The sequence below is a fragment of the Oryzias melastigma genome, linkage group LG16 (assembly GCF_002922805.2).
Source record: "Oryzias melastigma strain HK-1 linkage group LG16, ASM292280v2, whole genome shotgun sequence".
Classification (NCBI taxonomy): domain Eukaryota; kingdom Metazoa; phylum Chordata; class Actinopteri; order Beloniformes; family Adrianichthyidae; genus Oryzias; species Oryzias melastigma.
The window spans coordinates 29,579,391-29,603,882 of NC_050527.1; the positions used below are offsets into that span (position 1 = coordinate 29,579,391).

Below are 24,492 nucleotides of genomic sequence, written 5' to 3' on the forward strand. Positions count from 1 at the left end.
ACCCATGTCCTTGTAAGAAAAAACAAACACTCTTAAATTGAACAAAATAAATTTGTGGAAGCATCTTGACAGTCTTGATTTGCACTTTCTATAAGCTGCCTGCTTTCTATGAGGAGCTGCCTCACAAAGAAACCAAACCATCAAAATCAAAAACATGATCACATAAATCTGTAATAGAATTTGTCTGATGTACACATCAAATCTTTTTTTTTCTTTCATTTATATAAAAGCAACCTGGAGCGGCTGGATGGCTCGGTGAGCTAAGTGTAGTGCTGACAAGCAGGAGCCGTGGGTTTGATTCCCTGGGGTGTCCATTGATCCCCATCCAGGTTGGGTCCCTTGACGCTGCTGCCTTACTGGGGCACTGTGCCCTTCAAAAACAGGGTTGTGTCAGGAAGGGCATCCGGCATAGAATCTCTGCCAGATCACTGATGCAAAACAGCACATTTCGCTGTGGCGACCCCAGAAGGGATAAGCCGAAAGGTGAACAACAACTTCTTCACCTACATTTATATTAAAGCGACCTGGCTTAATTTAAGCACATGGTGTCACTAATGTAACAAGGAGATGTTCTTTAATTACACAAAAAATATATATTTTTTTACTAACTTACTTTGATGGGATCAACCTGGACGAATGAGAATCTACTCAAACACAGATATAGAATCCAATGATCACTTAAGGACGCCTTCTAATCTAGAATTATATGGAGGTGTACATACAAATATAAAACAATCTAAAAGTGCTTCTTACCCTAAACCTTTGCTGTTAATAATCTGTAAACATATTTGAAGCAGATTTTTGGAGCATAGTACGGATTTTACCACAAGTACTTTGCAAAGATAAAAGTTTTAAGATGTGAATTTAAACAGTTCACTCTGATCCTAAAGTTTTACCTGCCTCAATGTATCATAAAATCTCAAGAGAGAGCTCAGTCAATGTACAAAACAAAACTGAAGAATTTTTATTTTTATATTTTTTTTAACTAAAACAAGTCATAATGTGCATGTGCACATGTATTCTTTGGGTTATTTTACAGCAATCCAGACAGATTTGTTATCTAGTAGGCCCACTGTGTGCCATGTCTTTACCTACTTTTTGCACTAAAGCAATAGTTTTGTACAGCAAAAAAGTGAAAAAAGAATGGAGTCTTTTTAGTTCGTCTTTATTTAGTGATTCAGTTCTTTGTTACAAAGATGTAAAAAAAAAAAAAAAAAAAGAAAAAAAAAACAGTTAATCCTTTCAGAAATGGAAAAAAAAGGAAATGTAATAATACAAACATATGGGTCAAAACCATGCCAGATAACTGGAACAAACACATAACGGTTGATCTTTTCTTCAACTCACTTGGGAAGGATCTAATTGAAGGTGCAGAGCTTCTTTGGTTGACCTGCAATTTAAACTAAGCAGTAAAAAATAATGTTTGTCTTGGTGTTACACAGTAACTGCACATAAAACTACAGTTCACTCAAAAGAATGCAGCAGGTTCAGACATTCACCAGCTTCCTCTGTCAACAGGAAAAAGTGTTCAAGGACTCGGCGTGCTCGTGTTCATTGAGCTGTCGTGGTCAGTAGCTGGTCTTTATAGAAGGAAGATACGAGAATCACTCTACTCTTTATTTCCACAACTAGAACTGTGCAGTTTTTGATCAAGTTTGTGACTTTTCTTCAACAAAAAAGAGAATTAAATGTGTTTTAATTGTCTTTCAATATCACAAAGCTCACTCACTTGCTTTGATTAAAAAGTATATAAAAAAAAGAAGAAATGTGCAAAGGAGGAACCTTTACCTTTGCGATCATCTGCACATAGAGAGAAGACTCATTCCTGGGGAATGGGTATCTCCCCTGTTGCATGTTTTGTGTAATGCAAGTGTAGCTTTGCCACTTCATCAAAGCCAGAGTCGCATAAAATGCACTCCCATTCGCAGTACTTGTGCTCTCTGGGCTCCTGTCCCTCGCTGGGATCATCTGGGGCGTTTTCTGCAGGTAAATCTGCCCAGCTGAGCAGTTTGGCTAACTTGAAACAATGAACTGGTTCTCCACAATCCGACTCGTCAGACTTCTCCGTCTCAGCATTCACATTGAGGTCCGGACTCTTCTTCGAGTCCGTGTCCTCCTCCGGTCTCGGCAGCTCCTCCATGTCACCGTTCATCTCGGAGTCTTCGTCTCCGAGAAGCTCCGCGTTGTTCCCGTCATCTCCCTCCACTTCTTGAGTCAAGATCCCATAGCCGTTCTCGGTATGAATTTTCTGGTGCCACAGGAACTCTTTAGAACCAGGGAAGCCCTTTCCACAGACCTCGCACCTGTAAATCATTTGTCTGTTTTTCTGCCTTCTGCTCTCCATCTTCTTTTTAAAGCTGTTCAGACTGTGTCGCTGCAGGTGTTTATCCAGAGACACTTCATCGAGGTAGCCCTGAGAGCAGCTCAGACACCAGAACTGCCTCTCCTTATGTATCTGAAGATGTGAGAGCCACGACCTTGCCGATGTGAACTTTTTGTTGCACTGGTCACATTTGGGGATGGTTACAGCCTCCCTGGCCCTGTGGACCCTCAGGTGACTGATCAACCGCGTCCGCCTGATGAACGACATCCCACAATCCGGACACTCGTACTTACGCAAATGATCACTCTGACTTTTTTCCTTCTGGTTTTTGTTTTTGTGAGTAGACAAGTGTTTTCTGTATGATAACACGTATTTGTAGGCTTTTCCACAGATTTTGCAGACGTAGCCTTGATTCCTTCCAGCATTTCCTGCTAATGGGTTTAGAAAAGTTTCTGCTAAACTGCTTTCAACCACGTCTAGATCTTCCTCCTTCACACATACTTTTGGACTCCCATGCTCTCCTGTTGGAACCTCCTCTTCCTCCAGGCTGTGCTGGTGAAGGTGAGTGTTGTAGGTGCTCAGGTGTGTAAAGGTCAGGCCACAGTCCTGACAGGTTAAGCTGCACACTTTGACTGTAAAAAAAGACACAAGAAGACATTAGGTCAACTTTTTCTCCTTTAAATGTTTGATTTAAAAATGATTCTTTGATATTTGAAAGCCTGCAGGAATAAAGCTAGATCATAGATAATAATTTAACAGCAAAATGTAAAATATATGGAAAATATTTGCAAGAAAAATAAGAATGCCCAGACATCAAATGTAAAGATGTGTGTTTTAAAATATCTGGTACAGGTTTCCTTTTCCCTGAAACCTCAATGTTCAAAAATTGGTTAGCTTAATCCTTGGATGCCTACATTTATTTCCACCTATGGGGAAAAAAAAAAAAAAAAAAAATGAAAGCCACGAGCGGCGCTGCCCACCCTTGACCAAACCTCACTTGCTAGACAGCTACTACACACCCCTGACTCCCCCTTTCTCTTTCTGTAAGGCTGCTCTAAATTGTATTTGACAAATTATGGAAAAAACCTTTTTTCAAAATGGCAGCTTTTCTGTTAATTTTATCTCCATAGCAACCATTTTAGGATTGATCACCTGGGGACACCAAACTCATCAATGCTGGTTTCAGAAAAATCTGCAAAAGTAAACTTTTGAATTTCTTTAGCAATGGAGGTTATTTGCTAGCCACGCCCACATTCCTAATATGTTCATATCTTGTATTGTATCCCTTTGCTCAGCTCTAGTCAGGGATCAACATATTCAATTTTCACAATATTCCGTTGTACAACGCCACTTGAGAGGTCGCCACCCACATGCCACTCAAAGTCTGCAACTTCATATTTACAACACTTTATTCCCATTTGATTCCCAATGATGCCCAAGAAGTTAGGAAACAATTTCTAAAAATTCCCAGGATGAGTTTTTGCTTGCAGCATGTACTAACAGTGTTTTTAGTTAAAATTCAACATGGCAACCTCTTTCTGAGGTCAAGGGTCAATAAAACTCCAGGTGTCGTCATAGACTTAGTCTGCCGGGATGTTGGTGAAGTTTCCTGAAAATCCAAGGAACAAAAGTTTGGTTTCAAAAACGGGACAATCTGCATATTTCAGATTTTGCCACAAAATGGGAGCAAAGCTGTTGGTCGTGTGGCCATTTGATAATAATTTCAAACGTTCTCTTGGATTTCTCTGACACAAGTGCTTTTGTTTCGTTTGTGTATTTTGAAATCATGCATTTTTTTGTTCCAGAAGTGATTTTTGGTCCACTTATTTTTATTTACGGTTTCAGTCACTGTGATGTCATCGTCTTGGGGGGGTGGGTTGTTCACTATGTTGAAAACTAATTTTCGCCAGGTACTAGGTGTTTGCAAATTTTAGGGAGTTTGTGCGCATGTGTCGAGGGTCAAATATTTGCTCTAAGGTGCAGAAACTTTTAAAACTGTGAAAACAATACGGTCCTTACAGTCAGTGACTGCTGCGGGCCATAAAAAGGAAAAATAAATACATAAAAATCATTAATGTTTTTATTATCAAGTAGTAATTTTTTTATCAAGAGTGGCTTGACGCATATTTATAGAATTTATTAATGTTACTACAATCTTTACAAGATATGATTTAAAAAGGGGAATTGATACGATAAATACTGCGAGAAACTTATAGAACAGTCAAAATACTCAGCTTTGATCAATCAACAGAAAATCTATAAGAAAAAAGTGAATTAGCAGGTCATACAGAAATATTAACAACAGCTCTGAATTATTTGAAACACTCTAGGGTTTTGGTTTTGACTGCTGGGTGAATTTCCTTGTTTTAACGACACTTTGAGGTTAAAAACCTTAAAAGAGGAACTGAAACCCTAATTTAGACAAGCTAGAAAAGTTGCGGTTTGGTTTCCAGTGTTATATTTTACTATTTTGTTTGGACTGTTAACCTTCCCATTTCACACCATGTATTTTTATGAATCATGTAAACAGCAGCTGTAAGAGCAGCAAAACAAGCTGAATGTAAACACCTCCTAATAACCACTATATACACCCTAAACAGATCTAGACATTTCATTAAAATAAAGAGATGATAAAAAGAAACTCAATTTATGTGGAATAAACTATGATTACTACCGTGTTCGTGTTTTTAAGAAAACCACCAGAATTTTAAAAAGACAAAGCAGGAGAGCAGAGTTAAGAGAATGAACCACATGCGTCAAGAATGTGCATTTCAAAGAATTTTATCTCAAAGATAAGCACGTTAAACACAACAAATGGTAAATAAATTCATCTAGAAGAAGAAAATAAAACTAACATCAAGTGCAGGAACAGAACAATTTAGCTGAATAGTAGTCTTTTTACAACAAATAACAAAAATAAACCTAACAGGAGCTTATGAATCAACTAAAAACAAAAAATACAATAAGTGTTTTTAAGAAAACAAAACATTTCAGCTTTCAATATTTGTGACTTTCAGTGGAATGTGCAGAATTTTAATTGGTAAACTGAATGATCTCACAAAAGATGTAGCAGCAGGACTACTGTAGGGGTCAGCACAGTGACTCACTTTAGAACTTTATGATAAGCAGCTTTTACTTTCCATGAAAGCAACAACAGGTTAGCTTTTATAAAATACTGGAATTTCTTTAACATCCAAAGATAAACTTTTACACTTTGATGGTCACACTTTAATATTGTGAGGAACGACATTCACATCTGATGCATAAGAATAAACTGGCTCATCATGTGGGAAAAAGAAGAAGATAAGTCTATACAATCTTAGTTCCAGGTGTCAGTCCAGTGTCAAGGACAGCCTGAGAATAGATCAGAATGTACAGGTGAACATGCTTTCTTCTCCATTGGTGCAAGTCGATGATCCACATTCAAGGCCACTAAAGTTTTATGAAGTAGCAGCAGGTGGGGTTCACTTTCTTTTCTGGGTTTCCAGGTGGTGCTTAATAAAGTTTTGAAGGCAGGAGAGGAATGATGGACAGCTCATGTGGTTGCTCTGAGGCGTTCAAGCTTTAGGGGTGGCCTGGTTTGTACTTAAAGGGGAGGGACTTGTTTTATCAGCGGGGGTTCTCAGCTGCTTTGGGACCATGGCGGTGTTGATCCTGAAACGCAGCTCGTTGGGCAGACGGCGGCGCACTTGGTCGTGCCAGACGAGGTGCTGCTGCAGCTGGCTCTCGGTCCAGAAGCTATGGCAGCACAGAGCACAGCAGTAGAGCCGGCTCCTCGCCTTACTTCTGTGACCGCCGAGCTGTTCCTCGGTTTGGAAGGCTTTCCCGCACTTGCCACACTTGTAGAGGCATTTGATGGTGGGCTCCCACACGCGGCTGGGAGAGAGGAGAACGTCGGCTTTGCTTTCAGGACCTGGGATCTCCAGCCTTTCCTCAGAGCACACTGCGCTATGGTCTGTGCTTTGTTTTCCACTTTTTAAGGCAGATTTGTCAGGTTGTGCATCTGAAATGATCTTTCCAATCACCTCACCGGTGAGGTAGCTCTGACTCCATTCTTCAGTCTTATTTGTGTCACTGTTGGGAACATTCGGCTCCACTTTTACGCTTAAAGAAAGCTTTTCTTTGGACTTTAGGACCTTTGAGTGGGCCTGCCACTTATGAGCGCGGAGACCTCTTGCTTTTGCAAAGGTCATAGGGCAGAGGGGGCACTGGTAAGCTTTTGGTTTTGGTAGCAAAGTTTTACTCTCACCATCACTCTGAACTGAAGTGTGGCCCAGCAGCCCAACGGTTGGCTGACCGTCTGCTGCCTTCAACACTTCCACACCTTCTGACTCAGACTTTATCCATAAAACCTGTTGAAATGTCGGGTCAAGAGTCACTTCTGATCTGCCGTCATCTCCAGCACTAATGCTAGACTCGCACTCCGGTTTGGGTTGACACAGACAGTTAAAGAGCTGGTGGCGCTGAAGGACTCTGTGGTTGAAAAACTGTTTGCTGCACTTGCTGCACTGAAAGGGTCCTTCCTCCGTCCTGCTGCCAACGGATTTGGAGTCTTCCTCTTTTAGGAAGTGCCGCGAGCACTTCTTTTCTCTGTGCCATCGCCTGTGTGAGCCCAGGGCGGAGTTGGTCATGAATCTCCTCCCACAATCAGGACAGTGGAACAGCTCTTTCCTCAGCTCTACTTTCGTCAGGTTTTTCAAGGGAGAAACTGCAGAATCCGATTCGGATGTCTGGTGGTTTTCGGCGTGAATTCTTTTGTGAAAATTTAAAGCTCCGACGACGGGAAACTCTCTGTCACATTTGTTGCATTTGTATTTCATTTTAGTCAAACTAAAGTCTGCATCAGTCTCGTTATTTTTCGTCATTTCCTTAATTTCATCTGATGATTCCGCTGTGAATGCATTCGTCTTTCCTGCATCTCTGCTGTCTGGATTGTCTTTCTTCATGCAAAGTTTCTTATGGGCCTTCAGAGAGACCTTGCTGTTAAAATACGACAGGCAGGATACACACTGCAGCCCCTCCGGCGCTGCAGAGGACTGTGGGGGCGACGGGGAACGGTCCGTCTCGTAACCGTGACATTTCATGTGAAACTGCAGCGCTTTGGCCCTAGAAAACAGCTTTCCACAGTCGGGACAGCTGTACGTATTCTTCCTCAGCTGCTCCATCTGATGCTGGAAAGACTTGATGGGCGGCGGCAGCAGCTGCTCGCTGTGCACCACCTGGTGTCGCAGCAGGCTGGAGAAGAGGCGGAACGTCCGGCTGCACAGCTCGCACTGGTGACTTCCGTTCTCGTGCTTGCGCATGTGCAGCGTCATGGTGCCTTTGTGCCGGAACTTCCTGCCGCACACCGGGCACGCGACCTTCACGCAGGAGCGCGAGCGCCCATTGACGGACTGCAAGGTTCCTGGCACGCCTTTCCTGAGCCTCAAATCTTCACACTCAGCTTGATTTTGTTTGTGGTGCGAGTAAGCCCCCAGAGACCAAAAACCTTTTCCACACTGCTCGCAGTGATAGATCTTTGGGCCAAGTAGGGTTTTTTTGGGGTTGTATTCTTTCTTACTGGATGAAATGGAGTCCTTCTGTTGAGCCGTGCAGGTTTTCTTGTGATTGAACAAACTAGCAGCATGCACAAAAGACATCATGCAATCTGAGCACTGGAATGGTTTTCTTTTGGGGTGATGCAACTGATGAGAGACCAGAGCAGACAGGCGAGAGAAAGCTTTTCCACACTCGTTGCATGTAAAAGTTTTCTTCTCGGCGTGGTTCCCCTCATCGTTGCTGGGGGTCTGATTGTGGGTTTGCAGGTGATGGTGGTATGTTTCATAGCTAGTGGCTTCAAAGCTGCATGCGTCGCATGTGTAAGCTGCCGCCGACTGACCTTGAGCTGGCCTTTTACTCTCTCCATGCCACGTCGTGGGAGCGTGCAGCGATGAAGGAGGAAACCCTGCAGAGTCAAACCTTTCAGCTTCAGCAAGGTCAATCTGAACTATTTTCAAGTCCAGCTTCTGTTTGGACAGCAGGCTTCCGAGGGAAGCTTCTGAGTTGACAGGATCTCGTCCTTCCTGATCCGACTCACACAGCAGCTCGAGGTCCGGGTTTGGGTCTTTGACCGCCTCGTCTTCGGATTCACTCGCACTGATCACCTGAACGTTAAAGTCCCCGGGATCATAGCTCTCCGTGTCATCCTCCGTCTCGCTTATGTACACTACTTCAGTTACATTTGAGGACAGTAAACTTTCCCCTCGTTCTTCTGTGGAAACGTCCTCGACCTCCTTTTGTCCCGGTGATTTGTGGAGCGACGGCCCTCCAGAGCAAAGCGGATCCTCCTCCTTGGTTTCCCCGAAGACATCCGTGTGCTGAAGCGTGTGGGACTGGAGCGCCGATGCTCGGGAAAACTTTAAGCCACAGTGTTGACATTCAAAGGCTTTCTTCTGAAGCTGGCACACTTGGTGGAGGAAGGACTTAGCGGGGGTCTCGTTGCTGTGGGCCGTGCGCTGGTGTTTATAGTAAAACGCCAGCAACGTGAATTCTTTCCCACAATCCTCACACTGGATTTTTCCTCCTGAGTTACTGGTGTTTTTGGCGTGCCACTTTTGATGGTTCAAGAGCGCAACATGACCACTAAACGTCTTCTGACACTCGCTGCACTGAAATTTGGTGCTTTTCCTGGTTGTTTTCTTTGTTTCTGGGGAGCAGAGGGTGTTGCGGCTCAATCTCTGGTGAGACCGGAGGTGAAACTCTTTAGGAAAAGCTTTACCGCACGGACACTTAAAAGGCATTCCACCGGAGTCGTCCTCCAGCTGCTTTTTTTTTGCTTCCACCACAGACTGAACGGCGTCTCTGGAGCCCCTGTTTTTGGACTTGACCAGCTTTTCTTCGTGGCATCGTCGATGAGCGTCAAGAGCCGAGGCGCGAGAATAACTTCTCCCGCAAGACTCGCACTGAAAGGACTTCTTTTTCAAGTGCTCCAGGCCGTGAAAAACTGATTTGGAGGGTTGTTTGTGTGAGCGCATGTGGTTGAGGAGGTTTCCGATCACAGTGTACGATTTGCCACAATCTGGACACACGTGGCACAGCTGTTTGGTTTCACCAAAAGTCAGTGTTTCAGAGTCTTTCATAGAGCTTTGATGGTGCTGCTCTTTCATGTGCGAGTAGAGTTCATTCACCGCCGCAAACGGCAGTAAACACAGATTACAAATATACGGCGCTTCCCCGTCCTTGCTGGTGTCGTGCGAGTCAGCAGACTGATCGTTTAGTGACACATTTTGTTGACAGCGATGCTCCAAGTAGACCATTTCCTCCCTGAAGGTTTCACCACAATCCTGACAGCAGAAAACCCCAAACCCTAGAAATAGAAACGGGAAAATAGGAGGTCAAAGCCACTCCTGTCTTGAAAGAAGAATAGAAAAGATAAAATAAAATATGACAAAACAAGTGCAAAACATGCCTTTATTTAAAGCAAAATGAAGTTTACAGAACAGATACAAAAAGTGTAAATAAACACAAAGAAAACTCCAAATAAATAAAGATGACATGGTTGATACAACTATACAAATGAACACTTTTGTGTATTTATTTATTTTTGAGAATAAAATTTGGGTAATTAGACTTTAAAATGCATTTTTAAGCAAAAATGTAATGTATAAATAAAATTGACATTTATGGTGACAAACATCTGTGGTTACAGAAACACGTCAAAACTAAAGAATATAAACAATCTTAATACGGATGATGAGGTCAATGAAAAAAAATGAGTTAAAAAACAAAACTCATCTGAAAAAAATAAATACATATATTCTGCTGACATTTTGACCTTAAGAGGAAACAAAATTAAGTGTTCTAATCTCAAACAGAATTCATTCTTTAAATAATCTGACAGTATAGAGATCCAATATGAAAAATATGTGCATTATGGACTTAAAACTTTGTACAGAAATGGATAAAAGGTGGTGGTAGATGGTATTTACTTATTTAAGTCAAAGCACATCAATTATGCCAGTGCTGGAAATTTGATACCATATATATATATTTAACCATTATGACTATGAAATGATGCAAAACAAAAAAAACAAAGTGCTTTAATGAAAAAACAGCTGCTTTTACGTAAGAATTATAATATTCATGCTGACAAAATCCATCATATTCAAAAGATTTGAATTGTTGCTATTGAGTGAATAACAAAATAAAATGTTATTTAAAACAGGGTCTTATCCCACAAGAACTTTTGATATAAAACCACAACACTACAAGACTTACTCCAATGAAAATTGTGTTTTTGGTGTTTTTAACATGCTCTTGGGGATTAAAACTGCATTTCTGAGTATTTCTTTACTGAAATCACTGTGATTTAGCATGTTACAACTGCAGACCAAAAGCTCCCTGCTCCACTCTATTCTGATGCATCTACTTATAGACAAATAGATTCATGGAAGTCTTTGTTATCCTCATCTAACCTGGAATCTGGATCAAAACTGTACGGCTGGATAGCTCTGATATTCCTCGACATTTTTGTTGCACCGCTAATGTTAGGTGAGGGTTGTGTTTTTTTATTATATGTTGGCTAAAAGCAGCATAATCATAATTAAAAGACTACTGGGAATGACCTAAAAATAGATCAAAAGATGATTGGACCAGGACTTTAATGAGTCTAAGTGTGAAATTAAACTTTAGTTAGGAGGATCAACAACATTTACAAATCTCTCTGATGATCAGCTTTCACAAATCTCTTCTCCTACCACAATAAATGTCACTGGAGAAATGGTTTGAGAAAATAGAAAGAATATTACATTTCAAGCTGCATAAAATAACAAAAAAAGATTTTAATCAGATTTTTCATGTGGTATGATGTAAAACTTTTGTAACCCATCATGCTTTTCACTGTGCTTGAAAAAGGTTGGAGTTTCTTGTTAAAAAGGCTTAAAGTCCCACTCCAACTATATTTTACATATTGTAAAAGCTGCTTTTAACATTTGACTGAACCGAACCATTCCTGTTTTTAAAATTATTCCCTAAAACATCCAGCAGAACAAGTAAATTTATCCTTGGAAACGATTAAAATGCAGTGATGTGCGTCTTTGCCAAAGGTATTAATTGTGGCCAACATGAATTTCTATCAGCTTTTGTGCTCGATCGCACTTAAAATACGAGCAAATAAGATCAGTTAAAATAGTAACCGTTAGAATATCTGCTCAAATGAAAGGTCGATATTTTCAATAAAACATCCAGAACTGAAGGATTATTCAAATTTGCATTTAGATTTGTGAACAATCTAAGAGAGGAAATTAAAATGGCAGGACATTCCTAAGATAAATCTTGTACATTTTTTTGTTGAAATTAGTAAGGTTACCTTTTATTATTTATGTGAAACTGGGTCAAACATCGTTCAGCTCTCACCTTTGCTGCTCTAAAAGTGAACTCCACGAGTAACTATTCACTTTCTCTGCCATCACCTTTTCGTCTGCCGTCACCGTGAAAAGCGTATTGGAGTAGAGAAGGTAGGTAGGCGTTGGCCTGCCTGTGGCAGTTGTTGCATCACAAACCTTAGCTTTTTCAAACTGTGGGCTTACATCTGTTCCTTATCCAACATGATTTGAATAAAGAAATGCTCAGAAATGCAGTTTTAATTTGAAATCATTTTATATATGTCCCCCATCATAAGAAAAAGGGTTACAAGAGCATGTTGAAAACACCATATGTAAGACGGTGAAACATAAAGCACAGCCTTCTTCAGCTTTCCTTAAAATGTTATAAATCTTTGTAGAGAGCAACAAAATACCCATCTACTTAGAAAAAACTATTTTTTACCTGGTTTTTTTTTTTTTTTTCTTCCCAGACAGTAGACATATTTGTCAATACATCAATGTTTGTGTTTTTAATCAGACCATGCTGTAATCCATCTTGTGTTCTATTTTGTAAAGCTGATTTGGGATTTTAATCTGATTATTATTCTAGATTATTTTTCTGACTTCACAAAAGGTAAAACCAGATGTTCAAAAGTGTACAAAAATAAATCTGATTATGTACTAAAACAAGAGGAGACTTTGGAATATCCCATTTCTAAAGTGCAAGTAAACGCATCAGACCTGATTTATCTGATTAAACCTACTGTTTATATTTTGGGGGATAATATTACAAGAGTTAAAGTTGTATCTATAGGCAGACAACATATTTTGTGAGCATTCTCGCTGTTACACCTTATTTACTGCTGTCCGCGTGTTGAAGTCCTTAACGGTGAATTTACAGGAGAAGGGACTTGATGCTAGCGCTAACAGTGACTGCTCCGTACCCAATGACCGTATACTCACCGGGAGCTGGGTCCTCGCTGGATGCATTAAGGTTGTTCTCGGGATCAGGACGGCTGAGCTCACACTCGGGCCGTTGGCTTGTTGCTCCCTCTTCTCTGGTCTCTGCAGCAGAGGACTCGTCCATCTTGGCGTGGTTGTTTGCTGCTGTTCGCGTGCGTGTAGCTCACTGCCGTTGGTCCTCGCTGACCCATTCATTTAAAGAGATAGAAATAAACACACTTATTATCCTACTTTACATTATTGTACCAATGTTGCACGTGTTAAATTAATTCACGTTTGATGGACAAAACATTACCTCACACATGCGCAGTGCGATTTTATCTCCTGCTGGAAAGTCTTCTTTGTTTACTCTCGGAAAAGTTTTAGGCGCTTGTTGTTGCCCCCTAGTGGATATTGATGTGAATTGCACTATCTTTGAAAAAACTTTGACTCTTTAACAGAAAAATAACTTCATTTTTCATTTGGTTTGTGTTCGTTAATAGGACTGAATGTTGTATATATTCGTACCACATACGGAAAAAGTTGGTATTTACGTTTTTAGCCTCCAATTTGAGAGTTAAATGAAGATATGTAATTTTGTTTATGACATTTGAACTACTTCCATTAAAAAAAAAAAACTACAGGACTAACAGTGTTTTAATCTGGATGCAGATGTTCCACAGAGGTTGGTTCTGTTCATTTACACAAATTTCTTCTGACTTATAAAAATAAAAAAGTAAAACTTCTTTATTTTCATTGCAAAGGCTTATTAATCCAGAAAGTGATCATAAAATTCAGCAAGAAGATAACCATAATTGTTTTGCAGAAAACTAGGATTCAATAACAAAATGTTGCAGATTATTTTTTTTTTCTAATTTTTGGAAAATCGTTAGTTATTTAAAGGAATGTTGTTTTAGTTCGGGTCGTATGAAGATCTATAACACAGAGACAACTCAAATCATGTCAGATTATTCTGCATAGCTAAGAAATTCAAAAAAATAATTTCAGATTTTTGGCAACTTTTTGGGGACATTATACTACTTGTTTTGTAAGAAAATTACACTGGGTCCAAAACTATACCAATAAGCTTAAATTACAATCGTAGGCTTTTAATAAGTACCAATCCTTTTATACATTTCCATCAAACTTGCTTCTAAAAAGCAAGCGTTCACATAACTTTTGATTTAAACTGAATAAACTTGGGAATTATATCAATAAAATCATATCACAAATGTAGTTTTTTTGTGAAAATATTTGTTTTCAATAGTTTTAAAAGAAAAGTGGCTTGTATATTTTAACAATTTGTCATAGTTAAAAGAAGATTGATTTGGTTTCCTTTTAAAATCCCCTTCTTAATTAAGGGACAGAGATAAAATAAGAATTTCTTTCATTTCGCTAAGTTGTAAAAAAAAAAAATATTCCGAATAACTCTATTTTTGGAATAATAGTTTGTTGGGTTTCTTATATTTACTTAAGTAAATGCAGAAAAAAATTGTGAATACAAGAAAATTTCCAACAATATAATCTGCATCAGTTCTCTGTAATAGAAGTGCTCAGATATTAACTTTAAAATAAAAAATGGCTAAAAAAAAAATACCATCAATTTTATATTAAAGATGGTTTTTATTCATATATTTAGTTGAGAAGATTTCATGTTTAATAGAAATCTCTTTTAACAGGTAATAATTACCATACAGGAACGGGTGTTTTTCTAAATATTTTATCAAATTCATAAGTTTTTGGTCTAATTATACCAGGAAATGTCTATTAATGTTCATTTTTCTTGAATATGGCAGTACTATTTTAAGCTCAAAATTATCTTCTTTTTATTTTTTTTGAAGGATCATCTGGTGATGGTTGGATGCAAACTGAACTTTTGTGGAAAAAAATCCTGACAGAATCCTTACCCAAGTCCAAGTTGAGTTTATTACAAAACTTCATTAACAGTGTCATCAGCAATTGTACATTGGCACCATATCAGTGATTTCATTTGACAGAAATCTTTACTTGTTGTTGACAGACGCTTCACCACATCGTCCCGATAGCTTCTCTACAGATATTCTTGGACCCACAGCTTTGCTCGGTGAGCAGACACTTCTGGACAGAATTATGCTTGAATGCAAGTTGATCCTCGTGTTTTCTGAGAACTGTAACCTGTAAGCACAACAGCAGACATCGCCTCTCCAAAACAAAACATTTCTGTTTGGAGTAGTTTGGAAAAGTTGCATTTTGGGAGTTGAAGTCTGGCTGCTTGAGTCGAACTTATGCACAAACTAGGGCCTAGAATACCAAGACAGCAGACATGCAGACTGTACTCATAAAGGCACACAGTATACTGTACATGAAGGAACACAGTACAAATGGTTCAAGACATATGAACAAAACTATAAAAGTACTAATATTATGTCATTCTAAAGGTTATTGGCAATAAAAGTGGGGCCTCGGTCGGGATGACTACGATCGTGGAACCATTTTAACGGCCTCTGTGCACACACTTCATTTCACACACACAACACTGTTGCATTTGGAGATGAAGGTATAAAAGGAAGGGGTCGAAATGTGCAAACTAAATCCGATTTGATATACCTAGTGCCCACCGACAGGTGAAGCGGCGCCACTAAAAGTCCACTAATCGAGGTTTCACAGAGGACAATTATAAAAAGGTAACTAAATTTTGATACTAGTGTAGAAAGGTCAGATCTCCCCTTGTGCGTGCTGCAGGTAATGCATTTGTAGATCCAGCTCCCGGGGGAGGGAGCACCCACATATCATGCACTGGAGAAGCCGCTCGGGGCCAAAAGGCAAACGGGCTCCGAGTTTGTGAGGTTCGGTCTGCGCGGCCAGTTGAGGTAGGGGCATGTGGGGCCTCTCGCTCATGACTGCCTGCGGCGTGAAAAACAGATTCGGGTGGGGGGGTCGTGGAAGTGCAACGGAGTGGAGAGGATGGGGGCCGGGCAGAGCCAGGGGAGGCAGCGGAGCCAGTGGGGGGGAGAAAAAAGGGGAGGGCTGATTTATGATTATTTGAGTCCCCGTTACCATCGGCTGCTGCTGCGCCAGCTCCTGCCCGCCGCCTGCTTTCAGCTGCCCGGACAGCAGCGTCTGAGGACCCACGGGGTTAGTCTGGAAGCCCCATACTGTGCCCCCCATGGGCTGGCCGAAGCGGAGCGGCTCGTAGGGGATGGAAATGGGAGCCTTCTGAGCTGCTGGCTGCACGTTGGCCCAACCAGTCGAAACCTGTTTCTGCTGCAGCTGAAAGTCCTGATTATTTAGCAGCTTCTCTGTGGAGTTTAAAGTCTTTGGGACCCCTGGGGGCGACTGGATTTCCCACAACGTGCTACCAACCCCATGAGGAGCTGTCGAGATGGGCAGAGCGCTGCTTTGGTCTATCTGAGCTGAGGTGGAGACCCCCACTAAGCCTGAAGTCCACGGTTTGTCCGCTTGAGAAACAGCCGATAACACTTGAGGACCACCCAAGTCCCACACCCGGTCGTCTTTCATAGTGGGCGTGGTCGGCTCCTTCACCGAGGCCACCGGCCCCCCCACCCACCTCAGCAGCTGGGGGTCTTGTCCGTGCTTGTTTGGAGAGATCTGCGAGTTGGCTGTGGGAGCAGGCCTGATGCTCCACAGGGCTGCTCCATCCGTGTACGACGAGGAGGGAATCATAAAATCCTGCTGCACTGAAGTGGAGGGGGGCGGTACCGCTGAGGTGGCGCTCCAAGGGGCTGGCTTGTGCTGCCTCAGCTCGCCCAGCATCCCTGGGCTGGGCTTTGTCGGCATATTTGCTAGATGAGAGACGCCCTCTTTTGCGTGCGAGTCTGCGCTCTGAGCAGATGAGGGACCGGTCGGTGTTAGCATCTCCGCCCAGCCCGGACTCCTCTGCTGCTGAAGTCCAGACAGCGCGGGGGGGTCGAACTGTTGAGGGGCTGAGACGGGCGTCACCTCCCCACTGTCCACCTTCCACTGCACAGGCTGGGGCTCAGGCAGCCACGGCTCCTTCGGGTACTGGTTCTGTAAATCCAGGCGCGACGGGAGCATGGAAGACGGTGGCTGTGGTGCCCCTCTGTGCAACTCGGCGTCCCTCAGCGCAGAAACTGGGTACAAAACCTGCTGCTGAGCGGCGGCGCCCGTCTCTGAAGCGCCCGTGGGTTTAGACCACCCCCACGCCGGCCTCCCGGGCCTCCTCCCCCTGCCCCTCGTCTGGCCGAAGCTCTGCTTCTTGCGGGAGTGGATCTTCTGATGAACGAGCAGGCTGCTGAACCAGGAGAAGGTTTTGTGGCACTCGTCGCAGCGGTGGGGCCTCTCGCCCGTGTGCGTGTTCATGTGGTCGCGCAGCAGATACGCCAGGCCGAAGCTCTTGTCGCACAGCTCGCACTTGTGGGGTTTGTCTCCGTTGTGCGACAGCATGTGGTGCTGCAGCTGGGTTTCGTCGCTGTAGCCTTTGCGGCAGTGAGTGCAGCGGAACGGCTTCTCCTGGTGCAGCCTCTGGTGCGTTCGCATGTTCTGCAGAAAGGCGAAGTCCTTCCCGCAGTCGGGACATTTATACGGCTTCTTGCCCGTGTGGATGATGAGGTGCTGCTGCAGGTAGCTGCTGAACCTGAAGCCCTTGCCGCACACTTTGCATTGGTAAGGCTTGTCCTTGGAATGAATGCGCATGTGCAACTCCAGCACGGAGCGGTGGCGGAATGTCTTTCCACACTCGGGACACTTGTGCGACTTGGCGCCGTCGCTTTTCCACTTCTCTTGGACTCCATCGCTGCTCAGCTGCTTCTGAGGAGACGGCGGCAACGCCTCTGGAGGCTGAACGACAGACTTATGGACGCTAAGACAATGAAACTTTAGGCTAGATTGCTCACGAAAAATACTAGGACAGTGGGGGCAGGTGTGTCCTTTCTCCCAAACCTTATTGTTCTCCGTCGGAGGTCGGGTCGATCGGTCCAGCTTGTCGTACTCTGCCTCGTGGATTAGCATGTGCGCTCTCAGGGTGGCCGGTACGCTGAAAGTCTGAGGACACAGGGGGCAGTTAAATGCGCGTTTCGGCTCCTCGCTCTGGTGCGAGTTCTCCTTCCCCGCCCCTTTAACCGGATCCCGAACAGTGACGGGCGTCTGCTTACCGGGCGGCTCGCCGAACGAGTTGTTTTGACGCAGTCTGTGCTGACGGCAGTGCGCCTTCATGTTTTGGGCGAAGGCAAACTTTTTGCCACATTCGGGGCAACAGAAGGGCTTCTGTCCGGTGTGCAGGTACTGGTGCTGATGCAGGAGGCTGCCGTACTTGAAAGCCTTGCCGCAGATGGTGCACACGTGGGAGCGGCCGCTGTCGGCGTGCTTGCGCCGGTGGTCTTCCATGACGGAGTAGTGCTTGAAAACCATGCCGCACTCGGGGCATTCGTAGGGTTTGAGGGCCGGGTGGGATTTTTGGTGGAAGCGCAGAGCCATGACGTTAGGGAAGATTTGGTTGCACTCTTGGCATTTGAAGATGTTATTGTTGGAGCGCGTCATCATGTGCTTACTCATGTGCTTTGTGACGGACGCCTTGAACTGGAAATCCTGGCGGCACAGCGGGCAGTGGTACGGCTTCTCCACGGTGTTGCTGCAGTTGTGGTCCCTCAGTTTATCGGTGGAGAAGAAAATCCTCTGGCACTCAGCGCACTGGAACCTCCCGTACTCCTTCTTTGAGGTCAGGAGGTGCTGCTGCTCCTCCTTCTCCTTGTGTTGGCTCCTGTGCTTGATGAGGCTGCTGCGGTGCTGGAAGGTGAGGCCGCACTCCTTGCAGGTGAGGGGCGTGAGCTCGTCCTCGTGCATGTGAAAGTGGCGGTGGAGCTGAAAGGTCTCGCGGCAGTCGAACTTCTTCCCACAATCCTTGCACTCTATAGAGAATTTTTTCTGTTTGGGTGACAGCTCGACATCCTCGACTCCATCTGCCACTGCCGCCGCCTCCCTGTTTTCTCTCACATCCACACCCTTGGCTGGAGAGTCCTTTGCTGCATCACAGTGTAAATTCTCCTCCGTAACGGGCTTTTCTCCATCTGTGGTGGTGTTACCAGCATGCTCCCCCTGCTCCACCTCTTCAGCAGATTCAGTAGCATCACTCTGACCTAAAACAGAAATGCAAAGCAGAGTAATAACTAAAGAACCAGAAAGTAAACAACATGTGACTGGCAAACTGCTGCAGATTTTAGTCTGGGATTTACAGCATTAGCCGTTAACAGAGTGTGGTTCTGGGTTTAGTTCATCAAAATATAGTTTTAGTGAGGCAGCAGCCAGGTTAGCCCCCTCGGCTAAAGCTAAAGGTAAAATTTATCAACATTGCTAGCATACCGCACTCCTCCGTGACCGCTTTCCCCCGCTCCTCGCTCTCCTCCTCGGCTTCTGACCAGTCGAATGCCCGCTCCGCGCCGCTGGGAGCTTCGGCCATTTTTTCCGCCGCTGTTCGCTCTGGTGTTTTGTCTGCTCCAGCCCCGGACTCGACACTAACCTCAGCGACGCTGGCAACAACACCAGCGCTCCCAACATCAGTCCCGCCATCCTCGGCGGGGCGACCCGCCGCCTGTGTTTCATCCGGCGGCGCGGAGCTGCACCCCGACCCCGCCGCTTCGGCCTCCTCCACAGATGTTTCCACCTCCTCCGTGGGGGTTTTCAGCCGTTCGGGAGACTTCGCTGGGTCTGCGGCGGCCATGTTTCACCCATGCAGCCCCTTGTCCAGGGCATGCAAGGATCATAAAAGAAGGCAGGATTTACGTTTCCGGTGGGCGCCTTCAAAATAAAGCTGTCATGGCTTTTAAATAAGCAGATGATGTTGAAGAGCTCAAGACGTTTATTATGAAATGTTCAATTACACATTTCCACTTAACGTGACTTCAAATTCAGATACAAACAAACTATCAACACCACAAACTTTGAGTCTCAAATAACTTGAAGGTTGCACTTCCTGTTTGGCAGCGAGAGCCTTTACCTGAAGATACTGCTGAATATTTAAGATAATAAAATGAGAAAAAATGAGGAAAAAAAATCATATCAAAAGTCATAAAAATATTCTTTTTTCAAATCAAACTTTTACCGGGAAAAAGTTATACAATTGTGATAAAATATTGAAATTTTATTGAAAATTTCTAACAATAAAATCGTAAAAAAATAAAATTAAATTAAAATGCTGTAATTTGACGAGAAAACATTTAATTTTTTAAAATAAAAATTGTACATTCAGATTTTAAAATGTAAAAAAGAAAAAAAATCAAACATTACCTGTGTACAGAGGCAGAGTCAGGGGCAGGGTTGATAGTGGGCAGCTGCCCACCACTTGGCTCCAAATTTTTGAGTCAATATTCGTATTATTATTGAAAAAGATGAAGAAATAATCCATTCAAACTTCTTCTTTGTTATAACTTTAAATTAGTAATTGCCCACAGGCTAAAAGAGCTGTGTTGATAATTATAACAATATTTAAAACAGTTTGAACTATTTACATTTGATCCTTTATGTCCTTCCACTCTGCTGACCTCATTTACCATCCTTCCAAAGTCTTCTGAGTTCCTTCTGCCCACATATAAAATGTTCTAGCTCTACCCCTGCTGTTTTTATTTAATTTATGTTACAGACAATTCTGAGAAATTGGTTGAACATCACACTGCTCAAGTATCCCGAATCTGCTTTTTTCGTCTTAGTAAATAATGTTTAAAAAAAGAAGAAAATATTTTGCAACTTAAAATATCATTGTACCAAAATCATTTATTAATGCAACATTTTGACCTTTTTCTTATAATTTTACAGCTATAGTCTCAATTTTCACAACTTTATTAATATATATGTTCTTATTTTGTATATACATTAATATTTATTTTATGATGGGCCAAATACTTCATCATAACTTGCTCAATGCTAAACAGGCTGGAGAAGCTGAACACAGTTTTGCATTTTTATTTGAAGTAAACGACAATTCAAAATGCTGTTGATTTTGTTGGTGTTTTTTTTAATATACGATTGAATTGTAATATCTAATTTTTAATTGTCAACTGAAAAATGCATTGCGGAAATGTGTGATCAAATAGCAAATTTAAATGTCAATTGAGAAGTTAATAGTACTTTGAATTATGGTTGTAAAGACTCCATAATCTAAAGATGTAAATGTGTTTTCATTTAGCTTTTTTTTTTTTTTTTACCACATATGACTGAAGGAACCCCAAAAATGAAGTTCATAAGTCTATAAAATATTTTCTTAAGTTATTTACTGTCTCAAATTGATTTAGTAAACTGTGTCTTGGTGAAAATACATCTTTACAGTATTTCCTGAACACAGTATAGTAAAGTTAAATATGTAGTTCAATTTTATGACAAGTGAAGCATCTTAAAGTGACATGTTTGAATTATCTTTATAGTTGATTTTATTGACATTGGAGCTTGATTTTCTAATTCTAAAGAATGTTTAAGATGGTTGGTGTTGAAACACCTTTAAAAAGCATTAAAGGGGATAAAAAAAACCTGCAATCTCTTGTATTAAACAAAATCCATAAGTGTTCATCTTGTTTGCAGTCCATGGCTGTGTTTTATTTGTACTTACATTTCATCAGTAACAGTTGCTATCTACAAAATATGACTTGTGTAAAACTACACAGACGATGGCCGTACACTGCTTTGTTTGGAACTATTTACATCCATGATGCTGCATGCAAGATTATCAACAGCTCCCATATTTATGAATGCTTTTAAAATGAAGCATAAATATATATAGTAAAGTATATACAGGCATAAGGTGTTTCTCCCCCCCACCCAAACCTTTAAAAACCCTTTAAAAATATCACACTTTAGTCCTGAAAATGCACTTTCCCGAACACTTTAGGGTCCAAGCAAATGTTGGATCATGAAACTAATAAAACACGTGGTGACCACGTGGCCAGTTGGTTCAATCAGCTATTTAGCACCCTGTATTTCCTTCAAGGGGTGCCATAAAACTATCTAATTCAAAATCAAATTTTGAAAAAGCACAAGAATACGTCAGCAGGTATTTACAATAGCTGCTTAACTCTAATGTATGGCAACAACTGCAGATTACAAGTACTTTATGACAATAGATTATCAGAAGTAGTAAGACATGACTGAACGAGTTAGCATAACTGAGCTTAACAGTTCTGCTGCAATTATTATGAGAGGACATGCTTATTGCACATCTGCCTCTACTATGTTTCCAGATACTGAATGCTGAAGGTGCCATTAGTCCTGTGTGTGTCACAGGAGTATTTGCAGTTTTCTAATCACCCATAAAACATTAAGGCCACCCGTTACTTAAGTGTTCTTCATTGACTTGCTTCCATTCCACCTGCACTCAAAGTTAATAACTAAATGGATTCAACATCTGGATTTGTCCCAGATTTGGAGATTAAAACTGTATATAAGTAGTACCGTCAGTAAAAAGTGTAGCTTCATTTGCACTTCAAAACATCAGTTGCAGTCTTTCAATACATTCTCCTCAGCGTCGTTTTCTGCGCCTGTGCTCCATGGCTTTCCCTCGCCGTGGCCTCTGCACGTCTCCAGCAGAGTCTATGGTTAGCCCAGGGGGAAAAGAGTCGTGCATCTCTGGAGACGACGGCGCAGGCGCCTCTTCTCCGGCTGGGATGTTGTTGGTGTGCTTGGGAAGCTGCGGCTGCAGCTGTGTTTGGTGTTGTGGCTGTGGAGGCATCTCCAGGTGTTGCTGTGGCTCTGCGTGCTGGGTGGGCTGTAAGTGCTGCTGAGGGGTTTGTGGCGGGTGCGTTTGTTGGACGCGGTGCTGCTGCGGCTGCTGCTGGGCCTCCAGGACTCCCAGAAGCCTTTGCAAGAGGATATTGTTTTGTTGGAGACTGACCGCTAATGCTTCTTGCGAAGCAACGAGGGTCCTCATGTCCTGTCTGAAACCTTCACCAAACTCCAGCAGGCTCTTTTCTATCCGGCTCCCAAGCTGGATTGCGGCTTCGCCCAGGCCTCGAAGTTCATCTTCAAGCCAGGAGCTGCGTGGGGGGGCTTCGAGGGGACCCTGCTGTGTTCCCAGTGACGGCTGAGGGCTGCTGGGCTGAGGGCTGCCGTTAAGGAAAGGCGCAGTGTAGAGAGGAGAAGGAGGCAGCCATCTTTCCGATGGAGGGGGCGGTCCTATTCCCAAACCCAATCCCAATCCCAGTTTGTCCTCCATGCTGTTCTCCACCGCTTCACAGTCCGGGTCTCCCATATCTCTATCCCGTTCAGGATTGTCCTCATCTTTCTCCAAAGCATCCCTCTCTGACCCCTCCACTCCCAAACCTGCAGGAAGTGGATGAAACCACAAAAGACTTTAGCAGCGTCAGCATAGAAAAAGAAGAAAAACGTAGGACACATTTTAACCACCTGTATCAGAGTCGGGAAAGCACGGAAAGCTTGGCTTAGGCCTGGAGCTTTGCTTCTGTCTGGCGTGCTGAAGCCTGGGACTTGGCTGGGAAGGACGCCCGAGGATTGACGCCCCCCTGCTGGACGGCAGGTAACAGGTGCGGTGCCGAGCGTCCGCCAGCCTGCCTCCGTTGCGCCTCTTTAAATCGTCCCAGCGCTTTTTCACCTCTCGGAGAGTCCGTGGGACTCTGGACACAGCGTTGACCCTCTCCAGAATTCCAGCCCAGATGCGCTCTCTTTCTCGCCGCCGGAGCCTCCCACAAGGGCCGAAGAGTTCCTCCTCACAGCGAGTGACCTCCGACACTAACACCTCCAGCTCTGCTCCGCTGAAACGGCTCTTCCTCTTTCCTGCTCCACCTGCAGCCAGTGCAGCAGACATGGCTCTGTCTGTGGGGCAAAAGAGGAGATGAATATCTATCTGCGCTAAAACGCTGAACAAAAGCTCCACTTCCTGTCACTCACTTTGTTCCATAGACAACAGGTCGTCCGAGGACATGCCGGGCGCCATGATGTTCGGATGCACCACCACCACGTTGAAGGGCAGTCCTCCAGGTAAGGAGCTGCTCTGGTCGCAGCTGCCCTCCGAGTCCTCATCCTCGCGGGGGAAGCCGTTCTCGGAGGCTCCCCCTCCAAAGGGTCCCTCTGGAGACTCCACTTTGATGTGCATGGGAGGTGATTGCTCATACAGCAGCCCCCCCTCCTCGTAGTACTCAGTCATGGATCAGATCTGATTCTACAGCAGAACTGACTGGCAGGCCAATTCTGAGATGGACAGCTTCTGCCCCATCAACACAAGTTTAGAGGATCTCACCTTTGACCCTACATGGAGCTGCAGATCAGTGAGTAGTCCTCCTATTAGGATAACTCTATTCAGTCATAGTTGGGCAAGAGTTGAAATCAAAGCTGCTTTGATTATTTAGAGTTAATTTATAAAGTCTATTAAAATCCACCTCAAATCTTCAGGTCTGAACTGATATGTGATGATCTGCACAGACTGACATCAGTCCCGGACTGATCTGCATCCTCCAGCTGAAGCTCGCCTCCAGAGCTGAAACACAAACACAACAAATCAGCACGAGCCTTCCTCTCCCCGCGTGACGCTGACCCCTGAACCGTGTCGCATCGCTGCGCAAAATTCTTCTGCACCACATCCGCAATGGTTGCGCATTCTGCATATATTAGTGCTGATCTTGAAAACGGTGCTAGTAGTTGTGGGCTAACAGGCTGCTTCAGGTGGAACAGCAGCTTCCTGCTAGCTACCGCCGACCCACGAGCACGCGCAACCAGGAAGAGGACCGCGGGAGGTGTCTTACCCGCGGAGTGTTCCACATGTGAGGCTAAATCCGACCAAAACACAGCCGGAGCAGCTGTTAGCTCTGCAGCCGAAACAGAAACCAAGACGGGCGCTTAGTGTTGACGTCATCTTACAGGGACCAATCAGCTTGTAGATTCGGAAATGACGTCGCACTGTTCTTGAAAAGTAAAAAGCAACAACATCCATCAGGA

The 24,492-nt window shown here is 43.4% G+C and overlaps 3 protein-coding genes and 1 long non-coding RNA gene across 5 annotated transcripts in view; 1 reads left to right on the plus strand and 3 right to left on the minus strand.

The window, feature by feature from the left end:
* The window catches only part of LOC112140500, a 35,075-nt gene extending 20,338 nt beyond the window's left edge, over positions 1 to 14,737 (plus strand). Inside the window, exons 1-3 of one of the 2 annotated variants that reach the window (XR_002918178.1) lie at positions 12,362 to 12,494; positions 14,448 to 14,523; positions 14,627 to 14,737. This is a non-coding gene — a long non-coding RNA (uncharacterized LOC112140500). Of the gene's footprint in view, positions 1 to 12,361; positions 12,495 to 14,447; positions 14,524 to 14,626 lie in introns of those variants that run through there. The other variant, XR_004949360.1, reaches the window with a different exon arrangement.
* si:ch211-261d7.6 (zinc finger protein 721) lies at positions 5,089 to 13,770 on the minus strand. Its single transcript, XM_024263470.2, has 3 exons — positions 12,923 to 13,770; positions 12,628 to 12,809; positions 5,089 to 9,668 (listed from the first exon to the last, which is right to left on the minus strand). The coding sequence occupies exons 2-3, from the start codon at positions 12,749 to 12,751 to the stop codon at positions 5,881 to 5,883; spliced, it is 3,912 nt and encodes a 1,303-aa protein (XP_024119238.1). The 5' UTR covers positions 12,752 to 12,809; positions 12,923 to 13,770; the 3' UTR covers positions 5,089 to 5,880.
* zgc:66448 (uncharacterized protein LOC327401 homolog) lies at positions 14,514 to 19,422 on the minus strand. The gene is made up of 2 exons (XM_024263471.2): positions 18,922 to 19,422; positions 14,514 to 18,698 (listed from the first exon to the last, which is right to left on the minus strand). Exons 1-2 carry the CDS (start codon positions 19,277 to 19,279, stop codon positions 15,301 to 15,303), a joined length of 3,756 nt encoding a protein of 1,251 aa, XP_024119239.1. The 5' UTR covers positions 19,280 to 19,422; the 3' UTR covers positions 14,514 to 15,300.
* Positions 19,423 to 21,113: 1,691 nt separating this feature from the next.
* On the minus strand, positions 21,114 to 24,439 carry si:ch211-261d7.3. Its single transcript, XM_024263477.2, has 4 exons — positions 24,300 to 24,439; positions 23,449 to 24,034; positions 22,948 to 23,373; positions 21,114 to 22,863 (listed from the first exon to the last, which is right to left on the minus strand). Exons 2-4 carry the CDS (start codon positions 23,702 to 23,704, stop codon positions 22,064 to 22,066), a joined length of 1,482 nt encoding a protein of 493 aa, XP_024119245.1. The 5' UTR covers positions 23,705 to 24,034; positions 24,300 to 24,439; the 3' UTR covers positions 21,114 to 22,063.
* Positions 24,440 to 24,492: the final 53 nt, after the last annotated feature.